Source organism: Chelonoidis abingdonii, chromosome 7, assembly GCF_003597395.2.
Source record: "Chelonoidis abingdonii isolate Lonesome George chromosome 7, CheloAbing_2.0, whole genome shotgun sequence".
Taxonomy (NCBI): Eukaryota; Metazoa; Chordata; order Testudines; family Testudinidae; genus Chelonoidis; species Chelonoidis abingdonii.
The window spans coordinates 103,899,302-103,925,605 of NC_133775.1; the positions used below are offsets into that span (position 1 = coordinate 103,899,302).

Here is a 26,304-nt window from a genome sequence, read left to right on the forward strand (position 1 = left end):
TAAACTACTGGTGAGGACTTTGCTGCATCCTCAGCTGATTGAAGTGGACACTTCTGCATGGTCCATGGCCATGGGTATAGTTTGTGGCAGGAATTGTGGCTCCATACCTCTAATTTACACAGGGAGGTACAAAATATCATCTAAGATCTCCCTTTCAACAAATCCCATCTTTTTAACCCAAAAATACTATTCCTTGCATACCTTCAAGGATTCCAGAGCTACAGTGCATACCCTGGGTATGTACACGCCTGCATGGAAGTGCCGGTTCTACCACCCACCTCCACCTCCACAATGCAACAGGACGAAGCAGCTCTTCCATCAGAGGTCCTATGAACTGCCACGCAAGCATCAGAAAACTCAGATCACACCCTCTGGGACTACCTTTGCATTCTTCTGCTTCCCAAATGGAACCACCAGAGAGACAGTACTTCAGAAAAACTAGAGAGAGCAGTAAATCACACAATGCCTACTGCATACAAGCACCCTAGCCCTTTGGGAGTCATCTGTATTCTTCTCAGTTTGGAGTGCAATAACAGACGAGTGCTAAATGTCATCCACCATGGCTATATGATAGAGGTCAGCATGCTACCTCATCCACAGCCCCCCGTCCTGATCCCTCTTCTGGGATCAATCTCACAACAGCACCTTCACCCAGGAGGTATGCTCCTTACAACAGAGAGGAACAAAACAGCATATCCCTCTGGAATATCGAGGAACAGGGTTCTGTTCAACTTACTTCCTGATAGGTCTCCATCCGCCCTTTTTCTTGGCTATCATGGATCTTTGTTTTCTCAGTCAATTCATCCTGAAGCTAAGATTGCTGCTAGTATTACCATCTGAAATCATCCTCATTAGAAAAAGGCCTGTGGTTTACAGCTTTTGATATGCAGGATGCCTGCTTTCACATAGACGTTTATCTGTCCCACAAATGGTTCCTCAGATTTATGGTGGGCTCACATTTCCAGTACAGAATACTCCCCTTTGGACTCATGATGGCTCCCAGAGTGTTCACCGAGCTTTTCTCAGTGGCAGCTCACATAAGACGTTACGGACTTATTGTATTCCTGCATTTCGACAGCTGGCTTCTGGCAGCGCAGTCCAGACAAGAAGCTCAGGCCTCAACCTCTGTTGCTGGGCTTCCTTTCTTCCGTAGGGGTCAGTATCAAAACAGAAAAGTCAACCTTAAAACTTACCAGCGCCTACACTTTGTAAGGGCCACAATCAACTCGGTCACAGCTCAAGCCTACCTACCATGGGACAGGTTCCAGATTCTGCAAGAACTCATAACTCTGCAAGAACTGAACCATGTCAGTCATGGCCAGGACTTTCCTCTCCCTCTTGGATTACATGGCCTTGTGCACATCTCACCGCCTTTGCTCATCTTCACTTTTTCACAACCTCAGGATGTGGCACCAGAAGGTTTACTTGTCATTCATGATACTGTGGATCTCCAGCTCACAGCTTCCTCCTCCCACAAAGGTACTCTCATCCCTCCAGTGGTGGTGGGAACCTCATCAGGTCTGTGAAGGAGGAGTTCCCTTCTCCCCCCCACCCCACCCCACCTTCCTGGAAAGGACTATTATCACAGATGCCTCCCTTTTTAGAGTGGGGAGCACATATGGATGGACTTATGACTCAGAACATGGACCCTTTGGAAATCCAGGATGCACATCAACATTCTGGAGTGCTAAGATGTAAGAAAGGCATGCCAAGCCCTTCTCCCTCGCATTTGTTCCCACCATATTTTTACTGTGTTGGACAATACCACGACAGTGTGCTACATCAACAAACTGAGTATGAGGTCACCAGTTCTGTGTTCATAAGCAATCACCCTTTGGAACTGGGGTATCGACCACAAGATAATCTAGTCTACAGCCTCTCCCCCAGGGACACTGAAGTGATTGCAGACTGGCTTAGCAAACAGTTCGTGAACAACTACATGGGGAACTCCACGACAGCGTACTACAAGCCATCTTCAACAAATGTGGAACTCTGACCAGAGACTTGTTTGCATCCTTTTGTGAATGCATATTGCTCAAGTGGAGGTCTGGAGCAGCCCTTAGTGTGATGCTCTCATCCTACCCTGGTTAGATCGATTCAGTTGTCTTCCCTCCTCTCCTGCTGATACTGTGGGTACCACACAAGGTCAAACAGGACACACACAGTTATCCTGATAGCTCCACACTGGCCTGGACAGTTTTGGTTTCCCAATCTCCGTCACATGTCTGCATGCCCCCCAATTCCCTTCCCTTGCTCTACTGACACCATGGCAGCATCAGCCATCCTGATCCATGCATGCTTCCCCTCAGGATATGCTATTTGGATGGACATCTTTTTGAATGGGTGTGTTCTTCACAAGTACAAAATGTCTGCTAGATTTAAGAGCTTATTATCAAATATTTGTTCTCTCTAGGGGTACTTAAAACCTGATCAGTGGATGACCCAAAGCTCAGTCATCGTAAGGTGTTTTCTAATCCTTTTAATCCTTCTTGTGACTCTTCTCTGAACCTCACCCTACTCTTTCAATATCCTATGTGAACTGTGGACACTAGAACTGGTAATAGTATTCCAGCCGTGGTTGTATTCATGCCAAATAGAGGTGCAATCTCTTCTCTTAGGTTTCCCTGCTTTATGCATCTAAGGAGCATATTTGCCCCTGCAACATAGTGGCCAAAGGGGCTGTTCATGTTCACTGGATTATCCATCATCATATGCTCGTTCTCCACCCACCCTTTCCCCTCACCTATTTCAGTCAGTGCTTCCTAGGATAGAATTCCCTATCCTATGAATATGGCCTGTATTCTTTATACCAAGATATCTCTTTACATTTAGCTGTATGAAAATGTGGTTCTGTTTGCACCTACTTTATCAAGTGATCCAGATTAGTCTATCAGTGCTATGTTCTCTTCCTTTCTTACTACTCCTTAACACTTTTCATGGGCCAACTTTACCAATGTTTTTGTTTTGTTCTAGAGCCCTGATTAATAGCAGAGGGCCAAGAAGTAGGCCCTATAGGGTCCTACTCAAAACTACACGTGCTCAGGCCTGAGTTTCTGTTTACAGTTATGTAGTGACACCTATTACGGAGCCAGTTTTTAATCTACATAATGCATATCAGGTTAATTTTATATTCTAGTTTGTTTTTAAAAAAAATGCTTTAATACCAAGACAAATGCTTTATAAAAGTCTGAGTATATTGCAATACCCCTCTTACCTTTCCTCTAGCTAGGGTGAGTAGACAGCAAGTGTGAAAAATCAGGATGGGTGATAACTATATAAGAAGAAGACCCAAAACTTGGGCCTGTCCCTGTACAATGTATAGTCTCAAAAGCCCTTGTTATGGTGACAGGCTCTTTTCTGCAAACCTCCTAATTCTGGGGCCTTGCATCGTGTCAAGTATCAGAGGGGTCACCAAGTTAGTCTAGATCTGTAAAAAGCAACAACTGGTCCTGGGGCATTTTATAAAGTACTGGAAGTATTGGAGCATAAGCTTTTGGGGGTGGGAGGTGAATACCCACTTCATCAGAGGCATGTGGGGGTATTTGCGCCTGAAAGCTTATGCTCCAATACTGCCCTTAGTCTGTAAGGTGCCCGAGGCCTCATTGCTGCTTTCTACTACTTCTGTTCTTTAATTCTTCATTCATCAGACCTCTAGCGGTGCGGGGGCGGGGATAACGCGCCCTGCTGGCTTCCCTCGCCCTCTACTGGCTGGAGAAGGATGATCTAAGTTGTCAATCACACCTAACCCCTACCTGCAATTCTCATTTGCCGCTTCCAAACCACCCCCGCCTCTTCCTCCTCGATGCCTTTTAAATGTGGTTAGGGTCACCGCCTACAGCATCGTCATTAGGCCACACCCATTTCTCCCCGCTCCACCAATCCGCTGAGCTTGAGAAATTGTCCGTCTCCCGCGACGCACTTACGTATACGTGACGTCGACACCACCCAGGAAGCTCCGCCTATTTATTCTGAACTCAGCTCTTAAGGGGAAAAGCAATTTCAAGATGGCGGCTGTGCAGCTAACAATGGGGAGTCGGGGGTTTGGGCCTGAGCGAGGCAGCAGCCGCCGCGCCTGAGGGGAAGCGGAGCGGGCTCCAGCCGGGCAGCACTGGGGCGGAGGGAGCGGTAGCGGGCCGAAGGAGGAAGTAGGGTGCGGGGAACGGAGTCGGGCCGGACCCGAGAGAGAAGGAAGTGGGGGGTGGGCGAGGCCTGAGGGAACCCGGGTGGGAGGGGGCGAGGCCTGAGGGCTGCCTGCGTAGGGTCCGAGGGGAACCCCGGTCTCTCCCTTGTCGGTGTCCTGGCCATGGTGGGGTCGGCGTGAGGAGCCGGTGAACGGCGGCGGCCCCCTCGGTCCCCGGCCCATGGTGCTGCCCCCCTGCCCCATGGCGGAGTTCGTGGTGCCGCGGCACAGCGCGGTGATGGAGCGGCTCCGCCGGCGCATAGAGCTGTGCCGGCGGCACCACAGCGCCTGCGAGTCCCGCTACCAGGCCGTGTCCCCAGAGCGCCTGGAGCTGGAGCGCCAACAAACCTTCGCTTTGCACCAGCGCTGCCTGCAGGCCAAGGCCAAGCGGGCCGGGAAACACCGCCAGCCTCCCCCGGCGCCGCCGCCGCCTGCCCCTCCTGCTGTGGTTGCGGGCAACGCCGACAGGACTGGAGCCAACGGCCTCGACACTGACGCCGCGAGTAGCGAGCAGCACGGCCGCAGCAGTACCCTGATAGCGGTAAGGAGCAGCTTGTTCCTGAGTGGGCCCTGAGGTCGTGGTGGGTGAGATAGTGCCCAGCTGGCACAGCTACTTCTCCGTCCAGGCCGGTGTAGGAGAGGAGCTCTCCAAACCCTTCTAGAGTTGGAATCATGGCCCATACTGGCAGGAGGGAGTGTTACATTGTTAGGTCCCTGTGCAGTCCGTACTAAAACTGAGCGACTGCCATCCTCCTGCATTGATTACACATGCAGAAGCGCCCAGCAACGGATATGGAAGGGACAGGGGTGACTTCCATTTAGAACAATCACAGATGTTTTAGCAGCTTAGAATTGTGCTCCGTGTAGCCTGGCTATTTATGTTCTGACAAACTGACTCTCAGTTGTCTCTGCAGGAGCAACCGGGTAGTACTTGTTCTGTGACTGTTTTCATAGTTCTGTTTGTTTGGAAATGAACAAAGACGGGAGATCGAAGCTGTCAGGCATTAGTCAGTGGTTCTAGTTGGTTGGTAAAGACAGTTCTTACTAACTAGAAGTTTTCTGCTTTTCAGAATAGTAACATCCATTAATACTACATCACAGTGCAAAGAACTAAGTGAAATGGTACTAGAAAGGCAGCTGATGATTTGCCACTTTTTCTGCTGGATGTGAACTAATTGACCAATACACTGATCACTCTCCACCCATTTAAAAATGTTTGATTTTCAAAAGGATAACTTTTCTTCACACTAGCACTACTGGTTGTGAATATGTCCTGTAAATAATGTTTTATGTGCATCAGTATAGGTGTTTAATTTGTTCTCGGCTCTTTAAAGTGGTCTATATGAAATGGCTAAGGAACAGGGAAATGCAGTGTTGCAGAACACATTTTAAAAAGTGACCCCACTGTCTTCATAGAAAAGTAAAGTTTCTAAACTGTATCCCAAAGTCCATCATAAAACTATTATCCTGAACTCCTTTCAAGATGCCTCTTGGCATTAATCGAGCACCTTTCCAGCTATATGCATATTTAATGTCACATTTTTATGTAAGATAACTGTCTTGGAGGAATATTCACTAGGATCCATTTATAGATATTTGATTCAAGTTACAGCCAAAAGTAGTAGTCGCAAATTTGTCTTTAACTTGCCTTTGGGATTTGGAAGTGAATTCTCCAAGGGTAAAATCTGGCATGTTGGACGTATTAGTGAGATGCTTAATGCTTTTATTTATTTATTTATTTAAAACAAACTAACTACTTTCCTTTTGTGTTATGCAGCCCACACTGAAGTTGTGGAATGCAGTGTAGTTTGGTTTCCTGAGCACTGATCAAATCTAGATAGAAAAGGAGGGCATGATTCGCCACTTTTTTACACGGTGTATAATAACTTATCCAAGTGATAAAAGGATGTAAAATACTATTAAATCAGAAATGTCTAGTTGCACCAATGGTAGCATTTTATGTTCACTATGTACGGGAATATATGACTACAGAAGACAAGAAGAATCAGTCACAATGAATTAGCCTGTAATATGACTAGGATTACAAACTTGCATTTTTCATGGTTGTAATGTGAACGACAAGTATCACTTGAGTGAATCATTTCTTATCTCTTAAGTGGTGGGACACATGTCTTTCTGATGATTCCTTTGGATTCTTGTTCCCTTCTGAAGAAAAAAATCCTTATGATTGAATCAAAAACTTCACACAATAGAAGAGGAGAAAAATCCTTGAAAGAAGGAACAATTTGTACTTTCCTAATGAGAGTGTCTATATCACTTCAGGAAGACTTTGCTTAGTAGGCTGGATTTTGAATGAAGCTTTGTGGTGGAACCCAGCATTTAAATGCCTGTTTTGTTGATCATAAAATTAAGGCTTCTGCTTGCTTTGCATCTGGACTTTAGGGATTCACACTTGTGGCTTGTTCAGTTCATTAGGTAATATAGATTAACACGCTGAATCCACTTGCTTAGACTGTAAGCACACTTCTTCATACTGAAGCTCTGAAAGAATGTCTTGAATCACTGCTGGCATTTATTTTCAGTTGCTCTGTATGTGGATTTCATCTTATTAGCTTGCATTATAATGAGGAATCTAAATTCCCCAAGAACAGTGTGGTTTTGAAGTGCACTGCGCATCTAGGGAAGCCCTTGTACAGGAAGCTGCCTCCAACTGTTGATTTACACAACAGAGGAGGCCTTTAGTGTATGAATGACTCTTCCTTGTGCTGCCCTGTTGCTTCTTTCCTAGTATTCATGACTAAGATAAATTGCTGCTGCTGCTTCATCTTGTTACTCGGTTATAAAGCTGGATCACTTAGTAATTCAACTAAAAAAAATCCCTCTTTGTATGTTGCTTATTTCAGTTCTTTGGTGTAGTCTGTACTACTTTAACCCAGATCCTGATGTTTCACCACCAACAGTCAGGTAACAAATATCAAAACTGAGCATGCTATGGTGGGAGGGGGTGGAGTATTGTCTGAAATGTTCACTAAACCTGTATTTTCACAACAAAATTATTTTATTTTAAAATATCTTGGCATGTTCCTTTCAAAATAACGTTAGTTAAGCCATCAACCAGGTAGTACACCAGCCAATGCTGCTGCTGAGTTACATGGAACTTTTTTGAAAGAGATCCATATAAAACATTTTCTAAAAGGCTTTGCTCTGTATAGTGCTACTTTCATTTAAAGCTAATGGAACACTGATGTTGATCTTTTTTTTTTTTTTTTAAGCCACTTGTAATAAAAATGCAGGTGAGCTGCCAAGCTGTACAGAAATGTCCTTTCATTATAGGTCATCAGATGCTAAACAACTGTATTTAGTTGCTTGTGAATTCCAAGGTGCTGTGTGTACTCGATAGCAGTTCAGAATAGTGCAAGGGGAGCACCTTCATTTCTTTTTTGGCATTTTATGTGGTGGTGATCCCTACATGGGATGTTAGAAATAAGTGCTTTGTCTGATAGTTATTTCTTTGTTTTAGACCCTGAAACCAGACAATCTCGGGGCATAAACAGAAGTGTGGGTCACTTTAATCCTTTGTGTGTTTGCCAGGATGAATATGCTGTGACCCAGAAATACTTCTAGTTGAGGGTGTGTGCTACCTAAGCTTGTCCTCCAGTTTAAAAAAAAAAAAAGGGAAACAATGCTTAGTTTCCTCTCTTCCTTAATGTGAGGCTATTTTTAAGGTTTTAAAATGTCCTTTATGTAGAAATGTCAGATTTCCATTTCAGTCTTAACTATTTTCTGCCTTATGAAGGCAAGTGTTAGTATTTGGATAACTGGGTATCCGTCATGTTAATCTTGTGTTTCAGAAACATTGACATTAGAAAAGAAAGACTTATAGGTCATATAGCACACCTCTTCTTTTCCTAATTTCCAGCCTAGAACTGCTGCTTTCAGTTTCTTCCAGTGCTTTAAGGTAAACTTCCTTGTAAATGCCCATAGTGTGTGTGCGGGGGTCCTTCCATTTCCCTAGAAAGACTTTAACATAGACTCAAAAGCTCAGTATTAGGAAACTCTTTCTGATATAGGATTTGGAAGAATTCAAAGATTTGGATTTTCATCTCCACTGCTTATTTCATGTTGTGCTCTCCTAGTCAGGAGACCAACCAGCACTAAACAGACTTGCTTTCATCAGTGAACAGCTGTTGTATAGGTGATTCACTTTTTCTAGTCTTGCCTCAAAACCTAGAATGGTATTTCTACAGTGGCCAGGAAAGCTCAGTTTGATTGTCTGTAATGGGGAAAGATTCTTCTTCAATCTTAAGAGCACACAATACTAGTCTTTAGCAGCTGAGCAGTTAGTTGGGTCTGATGTGAAGAGATGTTGTTACACTGAAAATTACCTCTCTGCTCTGTTTAACCCCAGTGAAATAAAGGTGTCCTAGATTAGAGCCTGTGTGCAATAATTCTTTTAATCCCACTCTAGTCCTGCCTTGCAATACCCACTCCTGCATTGTTTCTTGCATTTTTATCCCACTCTCACCTGCAAAAGCCTTACGTTCTTCAAGAGGGATAGATTCCCCCATACTACTACAAACAACAAGCCCCAGAACAGTCAGTTAATATAATGTGTATATACAAATAAACAGAATTCAGACAGTTTTTACCACAAAGGAATGAAATAAATCTTGCTTAAACGTGTTAAAAAAAAAAACAAAAAAACCCTTTAACTCCTGTTATAATGAACATCAAATCTTTTTATCCTTGCTTAAATTTAAATATTAAAACCTTTATTTTAAAAAAAAGAAAAACTTGCTTTACATTGTTGAAATTCTATTTATGACAAACCAAGCGATTGTTTCCCTGCAAATAACCACAGTCTGTTTTTTGGGGTTGTTTTTCTGCCCACAACAAAGTACATTTTACCTGCTCCTATGGCAGTGGGTTGTCCAGGAAGTAAAAGATGAAGCATTTTAAGCAAAAATAAGATTGACACAAAGTAAAAGAAAGTGGGGGAAAACTCTACCTGTGTCCTGACTTTAAGATCTAGAGTAGTAGCAGAAAATACATGAAGTAATTGCTTGGATTGGACTTGCAAGGGTTCCTAATGTTGCTATTTAACTTATTTGAAACCTTTTTGGGGGGAAGGGTGGGGGCTGCAGGGGACGACGGGAGGAGGAGGAGGCATTAGCTGTGTGTGGATGTCAGAAATGGTTTTTTAACTACTTTTCGGCCCCAAAATAGCAAAATATAGTAGAGTATTGCAAAATTATTCATAAGTGTAGTGCCATCTCACCATAATTACACCATTGCCATCATCTGCTGACAAGTCTGATAGTTTGTTGCCAAACAACTCAAGCAGGTTTTTTGTCTGCTTTTTCTTGGCGCAAGTTATTGCAGCGTGCTTAAAACATTTTTTTTATTGGATTGCTAAGGCCTGCAGTGGTGTTTCCTAAACTGTAAAGAACTAGGAGTGATCAGTGCTGCTGAAGTTCAGCTTAAGTGGAGAACCTAAGATTGCTACTTAAAGCATAGCAGTTTTGATTCAGCAGAACAGTTCCTGTAGCAGAAGTTGCCTATTGTGAATAATACAGGTGCTTACATTTTTATACGTGCACATCTGTAGCTGTTTCTGTCAGCTGCCTCCCAAACACACATTTTTTTAAATGAAAGTAGAAGTCAAATTAAAATTAGTCCATTGTTGTGGTTCTCTGACACCCTAGAATGCTCACCAGGCTATGGGAACGGATTTGGTAATAAAATGCTTTTCTTGAAAGAAGCAGAACATAGTTATGAAAGCTATTTATATTTCAGCCATCAAAGTGAGTAGAGAAATTCCTAATGTATAGTATTAATAAGAAAATCATTTAAAATACTCTGTATTTACTCCCAGACCATGACCTCAGATAATGCATCTATTTCCACCTCACGAGGTTAGCTCTTGAGTGAGATTCAGCCATTGTCCAGGCAGACAGGGACTGTCTTCTATGTTTGTGCAGGGCCTAGCACAGTGAGACTGATCTCAGCTGGAGATTGTAGGCAGTACTAAAATAGTAATACTTCTAAAAATATTTGTCATCAGTTGCTCATAATCATGGTTTGGCACAGGGAGATAAGCATGCTCTAAGAAATCAGTGTTTATTACTAACTTTGATTTTGGAGAAAAGTACATTGTATTATATTTCCTAGATCAGTTCAACTTTAGGATTGCTGACTATATGCATAGCAGATACACAAAATAAACATCAAAAAACCAAATTTGTGTTAACCTTCAAGTTATAATGCTCAGGATAGTATAACAAAGTACAGAATTTTCAAAAATAGGATTTGACTGTCCCTTTAATATCTATTATAGTTACATAAGGAGACTGTCACAACTATTTTGAAATTACTGTTAAATGTGAGAGCCACACTTTATTTCTAGTCTCCAGCTTAGTAATGTTGATGTAAAGCTGATCTACATAAGGGATGCCAATTTGAAATCTAAACAGTTTCAAATAACGACTAAGTCAGGTACTTCACTGGGTCTCTGCTAATTTTTGTGACTTTTGCAATAACATATTTTTCTATTTTGAAAAATGCTTTTTCCCTGTTGCTGTAAGAGACGTGGACAAACAGGAAACTGAGTATATATGGAAAATACTATCAAATGTGCAAGGTAAACTGAAGAGGAGTATTTTTCTTAAATCTTTTTGCTAAATAACCTGATGTGATACTTCCAACAACAGTATGTGAAATAGTTTAAAGCCAGAAGAGAATCTTTTTTTCTGCTTGCCATAAGTAATGCTGTTTTAAAGATTTGATCTCTGCAGATGGATGTGTAATGGCTGGGTTTCCAACTCTTTCCACTTCTGGACTCCTGAGGCCCTCCTAGTTCTCCTTATTAGATTTCTCCATTAGTTTATGATCACTATTCCCCCGAAGGCATTATATCCTGGTAATCTACTTTCCTTATAAGGAGGGCTTGATGAGCTTTGCTTCATTGAAGCTAACCTGATGGGTTAAAGTCTTGTCCATACTTTCCTTTTGGCAGTGAGGTTGCTGCATTGGTGCAAACTCCTAATATAGATGCAGCACACTAGTGTGTAAAGTGACTTGCTTGCAGTGGTACAAAAATGCCATTGTAGGTAAGGCCTAAGTCAATTTAAAGGTCTGCAGCACAGTATTTTGATTCTTCTTTCCCTAAGGCCCTGAATATGATGCTGCTTCAATGCTTCCAGCTTTGAGAGGGAGAGAAATCAGACTTGGAAATCCAGTGCTGATCTCATGTGAATGGGAAAACACTGGCTCAAATTGTTTTATTGATTAAATCAGTGGTGCCCAAACTTTTCCTGTTGTGTGTTTCCCCCCATCCCCCGACTTACCAGTAATGGAATCCATCCATACACCCCCTCTGTTACAACACAGTTGGCCCAACAGAGGCACTTGAGCTGAAGGTGGAGCTCGGGGAGGAGAAAGAATGAGGGCAGAACTGGCTTTGGAGTGGAACTGTGGCTGGGGCCAGAGCTGGGTGCCACTCCCTCCCCACTCCCTGTGGGGGCTGGCCAGGCCCTGCTGCCTGTCTTCTCCCCCGTCCCCCAAAATATATTCCTCTGTTCCTCCATAGGGAGGTGTGCTCAGTTTGGCAATCACTGGATTAAATGAATTGATTTGTGCTATGAACAACTAGCAAGAGCAGCATGCCAAAAGGCCACTGCATTTAGCATGATGACAATGGCCAACATACCTAAACAGTCTAAACAGCTTTCCTTACACACCAGCAAACAGTGTTTCTCTTCCTTTTGGTCTTTCATCATAATAGAACAGGATTTTCTTGCTTCAAGATCTCTTTGATTGGGCTGCTGATTGTTCATGGAATTTGTTAACTGACTCATAACTCACAGCTGCCAGGATTTTGTGAACTGGCTGTACTTGGAACTGCACCCAAGAACTATAGGTCTTGTCACTGTACTTTGATTTGGCAAACATATCATTTTTCTATTCGGCAGAAGCCAAGAACTGATATGTGGAAAATTTTGTTTAGTCTTCCCTTCGGAAAGGGATACCCCACAAAATAAAGGTGAGTAATCTGCAAGGCAACTACCCAACTTTACGAATTGGGAGGACTTTGAGTTCCATTACTACTTTTAATCTTCAAAAGCACAAATATTGACATACAGGAAAAAAGGATTTTGGCTGTTGGAAACTTTTGTAGCTATGTCTTGCCATTGGGGAAATCCACATATCTAAGTGCACTCGTGGTTTTTTTAGAAGTAAAAAATAAACCAGCAAGAAGGTGAAGTCAGTTAATAGCTTGTATAGAAGCCCAAACCCAGTGTCTTGCTAACAGATCTCTCTTAAGCTTAAACTTTGTGCATTGATGTCAACAATAACAAATATGTAGGCAATTTTTTCTGCAGCATCTGTACAGGATGCTGCATACAGGCCCAGATGTCTTTAGAATGTCCTCTGACTTCGATGAGGCTAAGCAGGGTGTATCTTAATCAATTCTTAAAAATCAACTTATCTCACATACACACTCTTAGTAATTTTATGAAAGGTAAGTTTTTGTTTTTGAATTCACTCCACTTTGGAGCGAAGATGCAAGTACAGCTTGAGGTGATAGTGGTGGTTTTTTTTTTTTTTTTTTTTTGGACTGTCTCCATGATGAAACTGTTACTTTTTGTGGTCAGATATCTGAGCACTAACAAAATCATTTTAACACCAGTGCACTTTCAAATGAATGGGAAGTTTCTAACGTTTGAGGAGATACTAAGAAAGATGTAAGGTATATGTTCTTAACATAAGAATTTGCTCCAACTGTGAGAAGAATATGTTCAGTATTAAAAGTTCAATCACCACTTTTGGGTTTCAGCTCTTTCTGGAGCTACCTGCATGTGAGTATTGAGGGAATGTTGTCTAATGGTTTAAAGCAAAGGAGGATCCTATTTTTAATTTGAGCCATTGACTCACTATGTAACTGTGGGCAACTTACTCAACCACCTTGTGCTTCAATTATCCCAGTTGAGAAACTGACTAAAGAATAGGAAACATGCTGAAAGGCGAACTTTGCATCTGTACTGTGCTGCTTGGTCAATTAATTACAAAAAACAAAATTAATGCAGAGCCAGCAACATTTTCTTAAAACAAACCCAGATTTTTATCAAATGTATGTTGTTGTTTTTTCTTTATAGCCAAGGCTTGAAAAATTTACCCAACACTTCCTAGCCTAAGCTGTAAGCCTACTCTTCAAGCCAAAATACACCAGTATCTCGTGTTCATCCTCCAGCCTTACTCATTTGTGTCTAGTCTCCCAGTGGTCAGATACCTTTTCCAACCATTCCCAGGCTAGGGCTGGAAGATCCTGGTCTCCTGCTAGTTGAATTCTGTGCTTCAAATTAAAATATAGCGCACCCTACCCATGCAGACATCAAAATAATCAATGTTCCCTCCTAAAATCAATTGATACTTTGCTACCATTTTGATATATTAACTAAAGCTGCTATCCCTAAATCAGTGTATATGTTCCTCCCCCCACCCCCCTAATCCATTTTTACTGACTCTGCTTGAGTGGTGCGAGACTCAGGTTTCCCTCCTCTTAATCTGGGCTTATCCCACTCAAGAACATGGAAGAGAGGATTGGGTAGAGAGGTTCCATTTAGTGTATTTAAAAAAAAAAAAAAAAAAGACAGGCTTTTTTCTACCATATCAGAGAGCTGTTGTATGGCTGATGTATCTTGTGAGGATTCGGCAGCCATCCTTACTTAAGGCAGTGTGTAGGGGTCCTCAGCATCCCAGATGAGGAGGTGATAGCAGAAGCCGCTCTGCTCTAAACACACAGTACTCTGCTGTTGCAGTGTGTTTACACTAGGAGTTTGCATATAATATCCCAATGTAGATGGCATTTATCTTTTTAAATTAAGCTTTGTTTCTGACATTTGCTGGGAAAGATTCCTGTTCACGCTTGAAGCCTTGTTTAGCGTCACTGGTAGCAAGTTATAGATAAGAAGAATGGAGGATCCCAAGCTTTTGTAATGACAAGACTGACTAGATCTGATGCTGTTCCCTCTACTGCTTCTAGATGGCACTATGAAATCAGAGAACCTGCATGAACAGTCTAGTGAGGCAAGCTAACTGTCTAGAGTTAGGAATAAGCTGTTTGGTTTATCCATGGTGGTAGTATGTATGCTAGGCAATTAAATACTTTGGGAAGAAAATGTCACTCAAATTCATCCCAATGTGATGTAGGAACACCGATCAGTGTGCTTTGAATCACTTTTAGATAAGCGTGAATCATCAAAATATTTATAGAGGGGTTAATGTTTGCACAAAACAATGATTTGTGCACAAAGAATTTACATTGATGAGCTATTTACCTTAGCATATAAATGAGACCACTATATAAATGGCTTATAGCATAGCGAGACCTTCTCTCACCCCAAATACGTATCTCTTAAAGTTATTTATATAACATGTCATCCAAAAAAAACTGCAAAAAACCTTGCGTCAATATGTTAGATTTCTGAAGAGGGAAAAGTTTAATAATTTCTGTACACTTTTTTTCCTCTATTGTCTGTAGGTTTTAGATTCTTTAGCTTTTTTTGCTTCCGTTCAAAGCAGGAAGTTATGATTTAAGACAATTTTAAAGGCCTAATCTTTCTTGAGCAGAAGATTTCCGTAGGAAGATGGCTTGCAAAAGAGCTTGCTCATGGCAGAGGAAAGACCTGTCTTCCATTTTTGTAAGCTGCTCTTGTGTTCAAGAGTTGTTTGGTTCAGCATATCCTGAAGTGCTGAGTAAAATCCGTTGATTCAGAAACATTCACTTATTATGAAGTGTGCCATTATAGTAGAAACTTTAGCCTTTGGATGTTTGAGGATAAGAAAGAGCTGGACTAGCTGTTGATATGATAGGAGATGGTGATCATATTGTAGTGAAACATATAAAACTAAAACATTTAAAATGGCTTTTTTTTTCCCAGCAGCTCCATGAGACGGTGAAAAGGAAACTTGATAGTGCTGCTTCCCCTCAGAATGGAGATCAACAGAATGGGTATGGGGATATGTTTTCTGTGTCCAAGAAATTACGTCTTGAGGATGGTCTTGGTGGAGTAAGTGGATCCTCCAATGGCGTACCTCCTTTATCCACACTTCATCAACTTGACAAGAAATCTTCTGGTGGAGATACCTTACAGCTCAATGGAAAACATTCAGTAGGACTGGACAGCATCAGTAAAAAGTGTCTTCCAGATTCTAACCTTCAGCTGAATGGGCGTAGTGATGCTGATGACTCATTTCCTTTGGGTTTGAACAAAGAGCTCAAGCAAGAGCCTGTGGATGACCTTCCTTGTATGATTGCTGGAGCAGGCAGTTCTATATCTCAGAACAACTTGATGCCTGATCTTAATCTTAATGAGCAGGAATGGAAGGAGCTCATTGATGAACTTAATAGATCAGTGCCCGATGAAGACATGAAGGATCTATTTAATGAAGACTTTGAGGAGAAGAAGGATGCAGATTCTTCAAATTCAGCTGCACAAACTCCATTGCCACAAGACATTAACATAAAGACTGAATTTTCCCCAGCAGCCTTTGAACAGGAACAGCAGATGGGGTCTCCACAAGTCAGATCCACTTCTTCAGGTCCAACGTTCATTGGAGCCTCCTCTGTACCTGTTAGTGCTACTTCTCCAGCAGTTGGGGGCTCTCAGACTATGTTCCAGTCTTCCAGTCAGCCAGTGACTGAAAATCCTAACCAGTCTATGATGCAGGCATCAAACCAGTCTCAAAATGTGCAGAGGCCTCTATCCAATGTATTATTATCTGGACAGGGCACAGGAAATGCCAAAGAAATGTCCTCTGCTCACCAACTTCAACAGATGGCTGCTAAGCAGAAGAGAGACCAGATGTTGCAGAACCAGCAGCAGGCTTCACAAGTCCACCAGACCAGTCAGATGTCCAGCTGGCAGCAGTCTGGACCTTCTCATAGTCCACTGGGTGTCCCCTACACAATGGACAATCCCACCAGCCCTTCAGTTTACCAACAGGACTTCAATAACCAGAAACTCATAATTCCTAGTATGACAAATAAGAGTTCTCCCAGGAACGGAGGCAATTACCATGTGAATATGTTGAGTCATCAGTCAAACAGCCTGAACCAGAACCCTGTAAATAGCCAAGGCTCCATGCTAGATTATGGCAACACAAAACCCCTTTCCCATTACAAAGCAGAGTGTGAGCAAGGAGTTACAGTACCTGGCCAGAACAAGACACCTATGTTGGCGTATCTTCAGCAGCGCCAGCAACCGCAACTGCCTCATATGAGTGAAGAACAAAATGGGATGTTCCTGATGAAGCAGAAGTCTGGAAATATTGCCTACAGACCTCTAGTACCACACAGCCAGGTAAATGTTCAGGACTGTTACCATTGTGAAGTAACAGATCTTGGAGTGCTGGGTGGGTAGGACTAAATCCAATTATTAGTTGCAATTATTTGGAAATACAGTTTACTGAATATCCTAATTTTCCATTCTAAAGCAAGCAAAACCAAGACATGACCAAGGAAAAACCATCTAGAAATAACCAAATTTTCATTGAGTATAGTGTCTAATAATTAATACTAATAGCTAGGCTGGTAAGATATATTTGCAACTTAATACACCATGTGGGAACTAAATTCCTTAATATAAAAGTCACTATCTGTAAAGATACTTGAAAACTTTGTAAACATTTATCTAAAATTTCTTGTTTAAAACTTAAAAATAATTTTCAAAGAAACCTTACTTTTCTTTTCAATCAATATCTCCTCTTCTTGGGTGACTTGTTTGAAGACCTTAGGTTTGTTTCTTTCTGGATATTCTTGACTTCTGAGGGTGTTGTGGCTCATATGAGCAGTTGGGGGCCATTGGGAGAACAAATGGACTGTGTTTTAAGTGAAATCTAAGGGTTGTTTATCTTACAAACCTCTCCAACAGCTGAGATTTATTTCCCCCCAGTCCCCGGTGGAAATTGACAGTGGTAACATTTGTCTACATGAGGCAGTTTTACTCTTGGGAGAATTCCGTGCCAATGTGCAATGCAGAATTTCACCGAATTAATGTTGTGCACAGAATTTCCTTTTTCCCTTGCAAATATGGGCTGCAGAGCTGCTGGTTGCCACTAGGGGTTCCTGGACCCAGCAGAGCACCCAGCTCTCAAATAGCTGATGTTGCTGCGGGAGGAGGAGCTGGAGGATTTCTAGCAGCTGCAGGAAGGCAGCACCATTCAGGAAACTCCATACAAGCCTGGGACCCAGCATCATGCTGTTTCTCCCTCTAAATCCCTGGGCTGTGGTGTGAAAGGGTATGAGTGTCTCATGTGGGAGAGTGCCCAATGGCTGGGCTCTGGGGAAGGGAGGGGGTGCAGGTGTTTGACGGTGTCTGACTGAGGGATGGGGAACAACCAGGAACTGGTTTGTTTTAGGGAGTTTCTTTAACTCTCTAATCCTGGGGGAATTTTTGTGTGTGTCTATGTTGTTACAGACATAATTGCTGACAGATATTTTGAAATAAGTTACCAAAATAACTGAAACTGCCATGATTATATAGTGTTTTGACAAATAAAACATGCAGAATTTTAAAATACTGTGCACAGAATTTTTAATTTTTTGGTGCAGAATTCCCCCAGGAGTACAATATGCAGAATAAAAGGTGACCTGCAAAGGAAAAAAAAATTAGTTGCTGTCCTCTTTTGCTTTATGGTGTACTAATGCTTTTTTCCCCAAAAGGCTTGTAGTGCTTGTTTTATGTTAAAAACTCATGTCTTGTCTATCCTGTTAATCCTGGAAGACTGTAGAACTAATAGGATGCAAATACACAAATGGTATCACAAATATAAATCTGTGCAATTGAGGATGACTTGTCAGAATATTTAAAATTGTAGTGTTTAGTACCTGGAACACACATGCTTCTGGAACAGTTGAGAGAAAAGATCTTTTTAAAAAATGTAAGCCTGTACCTCCAGCTAAAGGCTGTTAGAGCTTTTATTCCAGTAATATGGTTCTTCAAGATTACCTCAATCAAAAAAACAGGAAAGAATGATTTGATGCTTCTAAGGCAGGGATGGGCAAACTACAGTTTGCAGGCCAGATTTGACCAGCTTGCTGTTTGGATCCGGCCCTCGAATTCCTGCTAGGGAGCGGGGTCTGGGCTCCGCACAGCTCCCGGAGGCAGCAGTATTTTCCCCCCTCCGGCTCCTATGCTGGGAGCTGCGAGGGCAGTGCCTGCGGATGGGGCAGTGCACAGCAGAGCCGCCTGGCTGCGCTCCACGTAGGAGCTGGAGAAGGGACATGCCACTGCTTTCAGGAGCCACTTGAGGTAAGTGCTGCCCTGAGCCGCTGCCACCCCCCACCTCAACCCCTTGCCCCAGCCTTGATCCCATCCTCTGAACCCTTCGGTCCCAGCCCGGAGCCCCCTCCCACACCCTGAACTCCTAATTTCTGGCCCCACCCTGAAGCCTGCACCCCCAGCCAGAGCCCTCACCCCGTCCCACATCCCAATTTCATGAGTATTCATGGCTCACTACACAATTTCTATGCCCAGATGTGGCCCTCAGGCCAAAAAGTTTGCACACCCCTATTCTAAGGTAAAGACCAAGTAGAATTTTTTTTTTTGTAAATTAGAGCTACTTTGTGCTCCATAAAAAGCAAAGAAGGCATCATTCCAGTTTTTTTCCTTTGGAAATCACTTTCAACACAGCACTGCTAAAATGGGGGGAAGTAACACCTCAACAGCTGTTTTTTTTCATGTTTGCTGACTCAAGGCAGTTCCACACATCAATGTGCATTGAAATAACAAAAGATGTTAATTAAAACAGATCTAGTTAATTTGCTGCAAGTTTGTGTAGACCAGCCCTTATACAGTGCAATATCAATTACTTTTGGTTCACAGTATCTGATTAACTTGGGAGTAGAGGAGCTGGCCCCACACCCCAGTATCTGACACTTTAATTAAAAAAAAAAGTGTGAAAAATATGATCAAGATTAAAGCTGGGGTTGCAAGATGTCTGAAGGTAACCATAGGAATTGCAAATAAGACTTTTGATGTGGTTACCTGTAAAACTGTCAAAGCAGACTTAGTATTTGTCTTCTCTGATATGTTGCTATTTTATAGGTAGCACTTATGTTCATTCAAGTCTCTTACTCCTAAAAGAGCAGAGTTTCACACTGCAGTTTTCAGCTATGTGGAGAAAATACAAGAATATCAAACAGTAAATATTGGATGCTAAACTAAAGACCCAAACTTCTCTCTGTATTGTTAGTCTGTTTTTTGTTGTTTGTTTGTTTTTAATTTTTTTTTGTCAGCTCTTCTAGAGATCGTCTAATGGTTCAGGGCATTAAAAATCATGCTTTTGGACTATACGTTTTGGTTTTTAACCCCCACCCCCACCCCAAATACCCTCAACTCCTTATTTAACAGATAGTTTTATCTGGTTAACAATAATTCAGTTATACAGGTGAGTGTTATGCTGGGGTTACGTTCCGCTGTCAGCGTGTAAAGTGAAAATCGCATATAGTCAAAATTACGTTGAGTGTAATGGGCGGAATCACCTGCACTGCAGGTACAGTATTAAAATTGTTGTTTTTCTCATTTTTGTTTTTGCTGACCGTGCAAAGCTGAATTCGCGCATGTTAAGTGTGTAAGATGAGACTCGCCTGTACAATCATAAATTGAAAGAAGCAGGATTGCTGTGATATTTGTGTGGTATCTGCTAGGTATAATTTCACATTCAAACAGAATGTATCTCAAATTTGCTTTATGCAGTCTTCATTTGAAATGCTGCCACCCAAGTAAATGTAAAAAGTTTGTGTACTTCACACTAGTTGTGGTATGCTGTGAGTAATTAATGTTGAATGAATAAGATGTATGAAGCCTATTCAAGGAAGCAAAAGCCTGTGGGAGAGAGAGGATTATACTTGAAAGGCTATCTGCAGGATCAGGGGCTTAGTGGAGAATGCAAATACTTACATGAATAGTGCTGTAGAATTCTGTGGAACTAATAATGTATAAATTCTTGCAGAATTGGTATCTTGTATTGCTTAATCACATGCTATAGTTCCTGGTAGTTTATTAAATTGAATTAATCTCTGCCTATAATAAATTTCCCAAATAACCTTAATGGGGCTACAATTCAAAATGTTTCTTCATTTCAAAAAAGGGTTTTGAGAGCACAGATGCGTATTGTACTTAATGGTTTACAACATGCTTTTGAAAACAGCACTGAAGTTCTGGAGGATTGAATGAAGATTAATAGTTAGTCCGCTACCTGGATGGTAGCAGGATGTCAGAGGGGTGATTTGTGGATTTTTTTTCTCCCCCAAACCTTCCTGTTAATACCTGGCAGCGTGCTCCTAGCTATGTAGAAGCATACATAGGGCCATTCGTGTGTGTGAGGCATGGGGGAAGTGTTGTAAATAAAATTGACACTGCAGTCTCCTTCCATGAATGTTGTGTAGCTCCATATAGTCCTCTATTCACTTTATTCATATATGGCCCTTGATACACATTTTTCCTTGGCCACCTTGTGTTTCTTTTTGTTTCCCAGGCAGTTAATCTGGCATTGTCATGAGTTAATCTGAAGCTTTCTTTATTGAGAATTAAAAATATTTTGCTAGATTTGTGTTACACTCAATTTTTACACTGAATTTTATTAATTGACTGTGTGAAAACACAAAAATGGATATGGCTTGCCAGGTGTCTGTTTTTCTTAGCGATATTTTTATATGATGTGTCCTGTAAGAGAAAAAGTAAAAAAAATACTTTGCCGTTCTCTAGTTATGTAATCATTTGTCATGAATGATGATCTTGCTGACCTGAATATGTTCATATAGCACTTGTAGATTCATTAGTACCCAAGTCACTCCTATAACTGATGTTATTTATATTCTGCAGGATCAAAACCCTTCTCCCAGTGTTCCTCGTGTTCCTGTTTCTGTCCCAGGCCCTGGTGTCAGTGCTCAGCCTTCCAGTGTTTCCATGGCAGGTAACCATAACAACGCAGCCTATCTCAGCAATCAGCAGCAAGCAGTGGTAATGAAGCAACACCAGATGTTACTGGACCAGCAGAAGCAGCAACAAAAGCATTTACTGATGGAGCAACAGAAGCAGCAGTTCCTAATAGGGCAGAGGCAGCAACAACTCCTAGCAGAACAGGTAAGAACTGCCACAGTGGGGCAGACCAATGGTCCGTCTAGCCCAGTATCCTGTCTTCTGACAGTGGCTAATGGCAGATGTTTCAAAGGGAATGAAAAGAACAGCGTAATTATTAAGTTACCTGTCCCCTGTTGTCCACTCCCAGCCTTGGCCAGTGTAGGCATAGGACACCCAGAGTATGAAATTGCGTCCTTGATCATCTTGGCTAATAGGCATTGATAGTTATTCTCTATGAACTTATTTAATTCTTTTTTGAGAGCAGTTGTAGTTTATGCTCACAACATCGCCTGGAATGAGGTCCCCAGGTTGACTGCGTTGTATGAAGTAGTTCTTTTATGTTAACCTGCTGCCTATTAATTTCTTTGGGTGACCTCTGGTTCTGGTGTTGTGTGAAGGGGTAAATAACACTTCCATATTCACTTTCTCCATACCATTCAGAATTTTATAGACCTATATCATATCCCCTCTTAGTCATCTCTTTTCCAAGCTGAAAAGTCCTAGTCTTTTTCATCCCTCCTAATATGGAAGTAGTTAAGCCAACGGTAGAGCTCTCTCCCATCAGCTTAGAGCAGCTGTGAACTCTCTACTGCCCTTAATATTGGTGCTGTATTCCCACATTGGCACACAGCTTGAAGAGTTTTTCTCCCTCAAGGCAGTCTGGCTCCTAAATAAGCATATACAGAATCATAGAATATCAGGGTTGGAAGGAACCTCAGGAGGTCATCTAGTCCAGCCCCCTGCTCAAAGCAGGACCAATCCCCCAACTAAATCATCCCAGCCAGGGCTTTGTCAAGCCTGACTTTAAAAACCTCTAAGGAAGGAGATTCCACCACCTCCTTAGGTAACCTATTCCAGTGCTTCACCACCCTCCTAGGGAAAAAGTTTTTCCTAATATCCAACTTAAGCCTCACCCACTGTAACTTGAGACCATTGCTCCTTGTTCTGTCATCTGGTACCACTGAGCACAGTCTAGATCCATCCTCTTTGGAACCCCCTTTCAGGTAGTTGAAAGCAGCTATCAAACCCCCCCCTCATTCTTCTCTTCTGCAGACTAAATAATCCCGGTTCCCTCAGCCTCTCCTCATAAGTCATGTGCTCCAGCCCTCTAATCACTTTTGTTGTCCTCCGCTGGACTCCTTCTAATTTTTCCACATCCTTCTTGTAGTATGGGACACACGACTGGGCACAGTACTCCAGATGAGGCCTCACCAATGCCGAATAGAGGGGAATGATCACGTCCCTCCATCTGCTGACAATGCTCCTACTTATACAGGCCTCAGCCCTATACCCTTGCTGTATTGCTCTGAAAGCCTTTCCTTCAAATGCTTGCTTCTCGATGTGAGTCCTTTTTCTTCCTTTCCTATAGGCCTCTCCTCTGCCTCACTCCGGCTCTCAGCTTCGGAGCCAGGGGTAGCTTTTTAGTATAGCCTGGCAGTTGCAGGATCTGGGACTACAATTTATATCATTCTCTCCTAGAGACTGGCTCCCAGAATTCCCTGGCCATTCAAGACCAATCCCTAGAAGAAGGACCAGCGGTGCTTACTCTCAAATGTGCCTCTGACTGTGTCAGTGCCCCTTTGGGTTTATGATCTTCAAAGAGAGCCTGAAAGGACTTTTTTAATACCTTTCATTCCTCCCTCCCACCAACTTCCCCTGAATGCCAACTCTTGGTTCCCTGCTTTTGCTGGTGGATTTGTTAGATGGCTTGGGAGCTTTCTCCACCAAATTGAAGAGGCAGGATTGTTGACTCTTTAATGGAGAGCTTTCTTCCAGCTGAGTTAACATCACTGGTATGGGTTCTCTATCATAGCTAGAGAACTAGTATGTTTCATGGTCTTTTAGGAAAACTGGGATAGGCAGAGGCGGGAGAAATCTTTTAAAACAACCTTTCAGTCTTCTTGATGCATAATAAAAATAAGAAAATCCACATTTCTGTTTTGCGGGGCCCCTTTAAAATGAGATGTATTGATAGTGGGGGACGTAGTGTAAAAGTGCATTTTTTCCCTGTAGTGTTTTCAGAAATGTTACTGAAAATAGCTGTTTACTGAATATTAGAGAGGGAGAGTGGGTGAGGTAATATCTTTTATTGGACCAACTTTTGTAGGTGGGGGTGGGGGGTTGAGTTTACACAAAGCTCTTCAGGCCTATTTACTGAATAGGAATGTGTGTGAAAGACTGACATTCCAGTTTTCCTAGCATCTGAGAGCATTTAGATGTGCATTGCATCAACCTCTGATGCATGTTTCTGTCATCTTGGCTTTCAGTTGGTGCTTTTTTTTTCCTGAGCATATCAGAAGTCTGTCAACCGCTGTTCACTAATCTGCCCTCTTGTTCTTTCCTCTCTTTTAAATAAAAATTACTGCACTTGACGCCTGTAAAAAGAGAGTATTCTTCTGGGTTGGCTATATAACACTGTTAAAGCCCCCATAGTTATCAGATCTCTGAACAAAGCATAGATAGCTTTGAAGTCACACTTGAAATTAAGTATTGATTCTTTTTTTTTTTCCTAACTCTTGTATTGAACCTTTTGTAGGAAAAGCGGCACCAACAAGAGCAGCATCTCCAGCGGCACCTGACCCGACCACCCCCTCAATACCAAGATCAGACACAGAACCCTTACCAGCAGCAGGTCGGACAGTTCACAGGTAAACAAACATGAGATTTGAATTAATAATGGTGAAAAGAGATTGAAGACACCTTACGTTTATTCCCAAGGAGCAAAGTCCCTGGACTTCATAACTCGTTAATATTTTTTTGTTACCTTCTTTGGTACTCTTTAAATTTTTTTTATATATACTCTGACTTCAGTTGCTATTTAACAAAACTGTCTATCCCACATACATTAATTGAATGTTTTTATGACAACTTAAGTATCCAACTCTTTAATACATCTTTAGGAATAAGTCAGTAATGCTTGGATAAGGGATGGCATGAAAATTTTTAAATGTCTTTACATTTCCCCAAGGGCCCTTGGAGATCTAGTGACTTTCTCCTCCTTCCTCTTCCTGCGGAGACCCCAAATTATAGTTACCTTGCCTCCAATACGTGAAGGTTACAGCTCTTTCTGAAGCTGAACGGCATCACTCCCTATATTCATCCCAGGGCCGCATAAGAAAAACACAAGAACCGTTTTTCCCCACTAAAGAGCCTTGCTGTTTTGCGTCCACAGCACTCTTATCCCTGTTGATATGAGTGAGGAATGTTAACTCTGATCCTCTGCATTTTAAGATGCAGGTCTGCATTTATTTGTGGGGGTTGAGGGGTGGAACTCACTACATCTGTTAGTGTACTAATGCTGGTAGCAAGAAGGTATAATTACCAGTCAGGTGGAATAGCATAACTGATGTGAAAACATTGGAAGCCAATAACCACCCATCTTCTTGTACCAAAAAGAGACTTCTCCTGCACTGGGGCAAGAAACTGCTTTGAGTATAACTAAGTCTGCAGGTATTGGTCCACTCACTTTCTCTGAAGGTAAAAGAACTTACAAAAAATAGCTAATTTCCTTCCTCCTCCTGCTCTGCTCTCCGTTCACCTCCAATATCCCCATCGAAGGGCAACTTCTTAATGTGGAAATATAAACAAGATACCATTATATTAATAATGCTGATGGATGGTAACATGCAACATCTTAGGCCACGTCTACACTATGGGATAATATCGAATTAGCTAAAATCGGTTTTATAAAACTGATATTATAAACTCGATTTCATGCAGCCACACTAGGCACAGTAATTCGGCGTTGTGCGTCCATGGTCCGAGCTAACGTCGATTTTCTGAGCGTTGCATTGTGGGTAGCTCTTCCTTAGCTATCCATGGTTCCCGCAGTCTCCCCACCCTTGAATTCTGCGGTTGAATCATTTATTGTCTGCGAAGGTGGTTGGGTAAAGTTTCAGTCATTCCTTCTCTGGGAAAACATCAGCTTGACAATCCTTTCGCGCCGTTTTTCCCTGGATTGCCCTGGCAAACGCCCAATAAGACGCACGGCAACCATGCGCCCGTTCCAGCTTTTTTTTCTTCCGCACCGTTGTGTACTGGAATACCGCGCGGACAAGAGAGGCCAGTACTCCAGCGCTACACCAGCCATCACTTGCTTTGCAATGATGGCAGAGATGGTTAACTGGTCGTTCCTGTACCGTCTACTGCAAGAGAAAACCGGTAAGAGAGACGGTGCTCTCTCCTCTGTACTGTCCACTGCTATCAATGAGTGGCCCTGGCTGAAATAGGCCGGGGCGCAACTCAAAGCAAAATTGGGATTGACTCACTTGGAACTGAGTCAAATCCTTCTTATGGTTTCAAAATAGAGTCAGTCCTGCTAGAATAAGGGGCAAGTGTATGAGAGGACCAGTGTATCAGAGCACAGCTGCTCCGTGTCAGTATTCATAGGGGGTGCCCCTGCAACAACCCCACCGTGCTCCCTCCTCCCCAACTTTCCTGGGTAACCGTGGCAGTGTCCTGCCATTTGTGTCATGAAGTAATAAAGAATGCAGGAAATAATCAACACTGAGGTGTTTGTGACATAAATCAGGGGAGGCAGCCTCCTGCACGATGATAGTCATGCCAGGGACACTTAAGCGGTGTGGGGAGAGAGAGCCACATGCTGCTGCTATGACAGTCCAGGCAGTACAGAATCTTTTCTTTACAGGAAAGGGAGGGGGCTGAAGCCCCCAGTTGCCTATGATTGAAGCTGGTTATTACCGTTCTGTCCTATCACAGGAAGTTAAGCAGGCAATGGCTTGGCCTCGATGTCAACATTTAGATATTCCATGAAGGGACGTTACATAGTCCTGATTGCAACACCTGTCTACACACCGGGGAGGGGGAGGGGAGAGAGCGGTTACTGTACTTCACTGGCTGCCGCCATCTGCGGTTCTACCAGCAGCATCAGTAACATAGGGGTGGACATTGAAAGAAGTCAAGAAAATGATTCTTCCCTTTTCTTTCAACCGTGGTGGGGGGGTGAAGAAACTGAGGAGCTATTCCTGAACACACGCCAGACACTGTGTTTTGAGACCT

General features: G+C 42.4%; 1 protein-coding gene across 2 annotated transcripts in view; it reads left to right on the plus strand.

Annotated features, from left to right (window-relative positions):
* The first annotated feature begins 3,983 nt into the window (after positions 1-3,983).
* MAML1 (mastermind like transcriptional coactivator 1) overlaps positions 3,984-26,304 on the plus strand; it is a 30,027-nt gene continuing 7,706 nt past the window's right edge. Inside the window, exons 1-4 of one of the 2 annotated variants that reach the window (XM_032772266.2) lie at positions 3,984-4,721; positions 15,082-16,503; positions 21,028-21,288; positions 23,822-23,933. In XM_032772266.2, coding sequence (XP_032628157.1) covers positions 4,362-4,721; positions 15,082-16,503; positions 21,028-21,288; positions 23,822-23,933 — 2,155 coding nt within the window. In that variant the 5' untranslated portion in view covers positions 3,984-4,361. The remainder of the gene's footprint in view (positions 4,722-15,081; positions 16,504-21,027; positions 21,289-23,821; positions 23,934-26,304) is intronic. The other variant, XM_032772267.2, reaches the window with a different exon arrangement.